Source organism: Gavialis gangeticus, unplaced genomic scaffold (assembly GCF_001723915.1).
Source record: "Gavialis gangeticus isolate Ggan-Ray unplaced genomic scaffold, GavGan_comp1, whole genome shotgun sequence".
NCBI classification, from domain to species: domain Eukaryota; kingdom Metazoa; phylum Chordata; order Crocodylia; family Gavialidae; genus Gavialis; species Gavialis gangeticus.
This window is the reverse complement of record NW_017729031.1, coordinates 47,811,037-47,817,293: the sequence shown is the minus strand read 5'-3', so window position 1 is coordinate 47,817,293 and position 6,257 is coordinate 47,811,037. Positions and strand designations below refer to the sequence as shown.

Sequence of the window (6,257 nt, the reverse complement as noted above, 5' to 3'; positions counted from 1 at the left end):
CACCCAGAACCCCTCTGTCGTTATACGTCTCATAGCGTGCCACATATGATCAGTGTGGCTCCACCTTCCATGACGTGAAGCTGGGTCAGGTTGCCCTGCACCTCATCTGCGTATAAATTACTAGAGGATTCTAGGACTCATGACAAGAACACCTGGTTCCAGTCATGAGTGGAGGGCTAATTAGCACATGGATCTTTTGTGATGGGTATTTGGAGTACACACACATACTGAGCAGTGCTGAGCTATAGGGTCACCATGGCTTGAAATACTGTTGACTCTGCTGAGACCCAGCCCAATGAACTATAGGGTAAATCATGATCTTTTTGGCTTTGGACTAATATCATGCATAGTTTCTACTATGTATATAAGTAGGTACAAAAGTGCTACTTAAAAGTTTGTTTATGCAGTACCTGTGCTAAACTTGCAGCAATTTCAAAAAAGGTAAAATTCATCGGTTCTGTATAAATTAAGTCTATGGGTACCTGTAATAATTTTGTGCAAATTATTACAGGTATGTTTATTTCAAGGTCAGTGTTTTCAAATTTGCCCCTCACTTCTATGTGCATGTGCACGTGCTAATATGCATTGAAGTGGGTGTGTGGACTGACTTGGGACTAAATTTAGTCCCAAATCAATGGGCACACATTGTGTTAATACATATTAGCATGTCCACGTGTTCACTAACGCAATTTAAGTATTTGTGTATAAATTTGATACCTGCTTTATGCAGGTATCAAATTTAGGCTCAAATAGCCTCAAATCGCCATTTTTTAAGGTGCATTAAGGGTGCGCACATGTAGACACATGCTTTGAATGCACCTTAAATCAGGCTAATGCACATTAAATATGCATGTGTAGACACGCCCCGTGTGCTTAGGGAGAGCAGGGTCTGACAATAAGCAGAGGGAGAAAGGGCTGTAGGGGGCAGAAGTTAGAGGGAGCTCAGAGAGCAAGGGGGCTACCTGATCTGCCAAATTTATTTGCCCTGTTGTAACAGTGGGAAGGGGACAAACTCAAGGCAAACCTCCAGTAATCAGTTTCTATACCTGAAAAATTATATCAAATTTTTAAGTTTTCCATATACAGAATCTAATTATTGGGAAGTCATTTTATATTCAGGGTCATCTTGTATTTGAGTAAATACAGGATGTAAGACTTGACTTGAATAGGTTAAGTAACAGTTCTGTTAAGAGTCTGAAAGGTGTTCTGAAAACTAATTATTTAACTGCTTAACAGTGTTATCTCTGTTCTAGAGATATAAAAATGGAGTCACAAAACTTACTAGCCCACTTTGGCAGAGCCAAGAATAGAATCAAGATCTTGTTTCACCTAGTGACTCAACTGAAGGACCAACCTTACTCCACGGAAAGATATATTTATAGTATGTGCTGCTGTCAAAACGCTTGCTTGTATTTTCTGACTTTTGTTATGCATTTCAACAGGTTTTAGATCTCTCCAAATAGGTAAATTGTTTAAAAAAAAGCCGTAACAGATTTTCTCAGAATATCCATAGCATATTGTTTAACATGATATAAATTCAGGTCTCTGAAAAGTACTGACACCTTCCTGCTCAGTATAGTCACAGTCATAGCTGCTATGTTGGTGACAAAAATAGGAGTGAAAAGCTGCACAAGCATGTTAGCCCTAGAGAGCCAACACAGCTAAGAGCGAGTGGGCTGGATTCTATTCCTTTCTTTTGCATTGTCAACATAAAGCTGGTGTTCTAGGGCCAAGTCTTTTACATCTATAACCTGTAAAAAACCAAGGGATCTTATTTGTCACTGAAAATGTAATTAAGCCTTTAGTGGTATTATTAGTGATTGTTGATGGAGATGAACAGGATTTGTCTTGACTTTTAAACTGAGGACTGATTGGAACTAGAAGCTGAGTCTGTCCCCCACAATGGTGCTTGTGGAAATTGAGAGGCCAAAATACCCCACAGTCCTTCCCTCCACCCCCTCCCCCGCTTAGCATCCTCTTCAGAACACAGCCTTCCATGTGCATATGTATGTTTTCAAAAAAAGATAATCATCTGAATAAAGGCTTTTCAATCCATTATAAGTTTAAAACTGCACACACTCTTTGGGAAGTAAGAAAATACCCTAGCAGATGTGGTTGGTACACCTACCTAGATTTAAAAAAAAAAAAAAAAGTATAGCTAACTTCATTGAGAAAAATAATCTTTTGCTTCACCTTGCATACATGTAGGACAAGGCTTTGCACCAGACAAGGAACTTCCTTACCCAAGGGTAAGATTAAAAAGGTTTGGGTTATTTTTATTCTTTCCCAAAATAGCCATTGATGAAATGTACTGGGTTTGCTATTATTGGTTTTTCTTTTTCTTTCTATCATAGTTAAGGGCAAGAGCTGTCATTGGTGTTTACAAATCCTGCAAATACATGGATAAGTAACTTATTGTCATGAGTAAAGTGATTGCAGGATCAGGCTCTAGAACCCCAGGTTTGTCTCAGGATTTACTGAAAAATTTTAAAGTTGCATTGTGGAAGATTGTGTGTGTGTGTGGGGGGGGGGGGGATGTCCCCATAGGAGATAAACATTCTTAATTGGAGTAAAAGGTGAAAAAAATAAACATTTAACATTATTGTGGTCAAACTATAAGCTCTATAGTAGAGGAACAGGGTGTTCATGATAGGTGTTACAGAATTCAAAATAAAATTTGAACTACAGTATAAGCTTATATCCTCGCAAAATTGTAAGGAATATTTTTACTTGGCTCTCAAGGTAAGCAGAGATATTCAAGTAAATGAGTTTGTGCCTGCCTGGTCTCGTATAAGTGCTCCCTTGCCACCTTGGAGCGTGCACCCTGGGTTGCTGCAGCATTTGTTCCTCTGGTCTTGGCAAGGGCTCGCATTCTCCTTGAGGGAAACCCCAAAACTTGCCTGCCACAAGTTGGGTCTTCCTTTCAGTGGTGGGGCTCCCTCTTGTAGCCCCTCATGGGTCGGTTGTACTTTCTAGTGGCTGTTCTTGGGGCTCCATCTCCCCTACACCCCAGCCACATGCCAGCCCTTAAGATGGCCACTTGATGGTTGATTGGCTTGCCCTCCAATGTTGCCTCCTGGGCCCTCCTTGTCTGCAGGGTCCCTAATGATGTTGCTCTGTCCAAGATTTCTTTGGGATGTTCGACTGTCCCTGTTGCTATGCTGGATCTTCCTGGCTGCATTGGAGCTAACAGTGCTGCCCCGGCCACTCCTGTTCCCTGAGAGTCTCCCTTTGGCCCTAATCCTTTTCTTAGGGCCCCTTAGGGTAATCCATAAAAGAACAACTTAGCAAGCAAAGAAAAGGGGAGTGGGGTCTTAGCCTTCCACACTCACAACTCCGACATCTATGGCTCCATAGTCCCTTGATGCCATCCTCATCTCTTCAAGGGATGACCCTCCAATGGGTCCTCCCTTGGGTCCCCCAGTAGCAGCTGGTGCTGTCCTTGCCCAGTTGCCCAGTGCAGGAAGCACTCGCAGCCTGCTCCCTGCAGTGCCTCTGCAGCTGTTTCCTCGCCACCAGCTTTTATCTTTGCTGGGTGGTGTTCTCATGTGATGTCATTCACCCAAGCTACTTTTAGCCAGAGATAAAAGCGGCTCACTAACTGAATGTGTGTTCCGTCCTGGCGTGGCTTGTCCATCCCTTCTCTCCCTGGAAAAGGTAAGTTCACCCTGTCTTCAGGGTTTCCCTTGCTGGGATGGGCTGTCTCCACCCTGGGTCCTGCTGTGGGAGGGGTCTCCTGTCCCCTCATTTCTCGTCCCCTGGGACAGAGTTATATACTTCATATATAGGAGACTGGGTAATTACTAAGGATTTGGCATTTCTGTAGCCTTATTGCAAAATCAGCCAAGCTTAAAACTGAACATTTATTTATGAGTCAGCAGAATTATTTTTGCTACATTTTTATGCCATTTTTAAGTTTTTTTTATGTCTTTATTCAAAGACTGTCATTTAAAATGAACAGGATAAAAAGTTAACTCTCCCCCAATTGGACTTCTCTGTGGATTTAACATCAATGTTTGGTAGGTATTTTCTTCCTTCCTGTCATAATCAAGGACAACAGAAAATTCAGGAAGATGTTTACCGGTAATTCCTGTTAGTTGACAATATTTTGTTATTCTGTGACAGCTGTAGATTTCAGCACAAACATATACCAGGTTACATTATTTGATTTTTAATTTGCAGTTTTTGGGGGTTTTTTTTGTTTTTTTATTTTTTACAAAAGAGGATTTGAGGCCCAGATCTGGGCCTAGTCTATCCAAACATACAAGAATGTGCTTAAATCTACTTTACTTATGGGCTTCATCACCATGGTCAGTACAAGAATAAGCACACTGAATTCTGGGGTCTAGTTTCACCCATATAGGTACCAGTGACCTGTTGCACCTAATTTGCAACTTAAAAAAAACCTCTTGATCTGAGATTGTAGAACTGCTTCTACTCAACTCAGCAGAATTTATTTCTTTATTGTGGCCAGTAGCATTTTTTCCCTTACCCTATTCTGAGCATTAATGGCTGTTTTCATCTTCCAATTATTCCAAGAAAAAATCAGTATCAAGAAAGATAAGGTAGTTTTGGCATGGACTGCTGTGGAATTTGCCAAGTCAGCTCTGGACACTTCAAGGATATGTACACAGCTCATAAGGCATGTGCTAAATAATTTACTTATACTAGTTTTTTTTAAATACTGTAATAGTTGCATCATTGCTTGAATTTTATGAACTCTTGATATGAACTATTGTTGTAAATTTACCTTGTTATTCACACTCAAGTTATATCTGAAATCCGTAAAAAAAAAAAATGTCTGATCTTACAACTCTAATCACGTCTACTGAATACTCCACCTTGTTTTATGTTTGAAGACAAGCATATCTCTATTTTGCACTATTTTGAAAAAATTGCAGATGTATAAATATTTTTAGCTCACATAAATTGCACACACTAATGAAAAGCCAGAATTACCAGCAAAGAAGGCAGAGAATTACACTGCTGCTTTTTTGAAGATTGAGGAGAGGTGGAGAGAGGAGACAATTCAGAGTGATTTAAGTGCATGTTAATCTGGTTCTTTAAATATCTTAAACAAAAGTATCAGAATGTGTTTCCAAGGCCAAAGGAAAAGTTTTCAAGCTCTTTGATTGGTTGGTTCCTAGTTAGCCCTATCCCAGAGTCACCCTTTATTGGCTTTGGGTAGGATTGGGATCATATAAACAGAATGACATTTATTGCATTCTTAGCTGTTTCTTTTCACTGACTCTAAGGTATTTGGGTCTGAGAACTGAAGCTTCAGGGAATCCTGCCAAGGACTTGCTTTATTTCATGTATGACCTGAACGCAGGTTGTTAATCTAGTTCTGTGAAGAGCAGACATGAACTTGTATGCAAGAAGGGTAACCTTGCCTACAGTTACTCCAATAGTTCTGCAAAAGAGGGTATGGCAGTTATTAAATCTTATAACATTTGCTTGTGTGTGTGTGTGTGTGTGTGTGTGTGTGTGTGTGTATGTGTGTGTGTGTTTGGTGGGGGGGCAGGGGGGGAGGGTTGCTGTAGTTGAAAAATGTATGCAAGCAACGTATTAAAAACATTGAATGTAGCCATGGCAAGGACATGGTAAGTTCCTGAGGTAAATAAGAAAATGTTAATTTAATTACTGTATTCTTTAAAATTAATGAAGTGTGTTTATTTCTTCTATTGGACTTGAATGTTAGACTGTTCATCATATACAGCTTCTTCTGTGGTTATAGTACTGTACCTTACAGGACAGGAAACTGTATTTATAAAATGTTTCAGCCTGCCTAACCAAAAAGAAAGTGTCATAATTCTGTTTCTCAGTATTACAGCAAAGATTTGTGTAAGGTTTTATTTTTTTTAATGAGCTTGATCCTGATCAGTGCTTATTGAAGTAAACCAGAAGACTTCCACAGGTTTTGTCTCAAGATCTGTTTTTACACTTTTGCTAACTTTTTGGCTAACATTTTGAATTTGTTGAAGACTAGTACGTATTCAGTCTTCAGGGTATTGGTGTAATAAGCTTTGCATTTTATAATATTTTCCAATAGCCTTTTTAAAATGTAAAATTATTCTTTGCCAGAATTAATGTAAGGGTTTAACTTTTAAAGGTGGCCACAATGCAGAATTATCTAGTTTTTATTATACAGTGGAACATAGCTAGAGTTACACTAGCTAATCCTACGGAGTGCGGATGAGTGGACATTTAAAAATCCAGGGTGAAGGATGGAGCAGCGATTTCCCCCCCCCCCCCCC

General features: G+C 39.8%; 1 protein-coding gene across 2 annotated transcripts in view; it reads left to right on the top strand.

Moving 5' to 3' along the window:
- Window positions 1-5,208: 5,208 nt before the first annotated feature.
- GRB14 (growth factor receptor bound protein 14) overlaps window positions 5,209-6,257 on the top strand; it is a 92,581-nt gene continuing 91,532 nt past the window's right edge. Inside the window, exon 1 of one of the 2 annotated variants that reach the window (XM_019522716.1) lies at window positions 5,209-5,425. In XM_019522716.1, the coding sequence (XP_019378261.1) occupies window positions 5,363-5,425 (63 nt within the window). In that variant the 5' untranslated portion in view covers window positions 5,209-5,362. The remainder of the gene's footprint in view (window positions 5,426-6,257) is intronic. The other variant, XM_019522715.1, reaches the window with a different exon arrangement.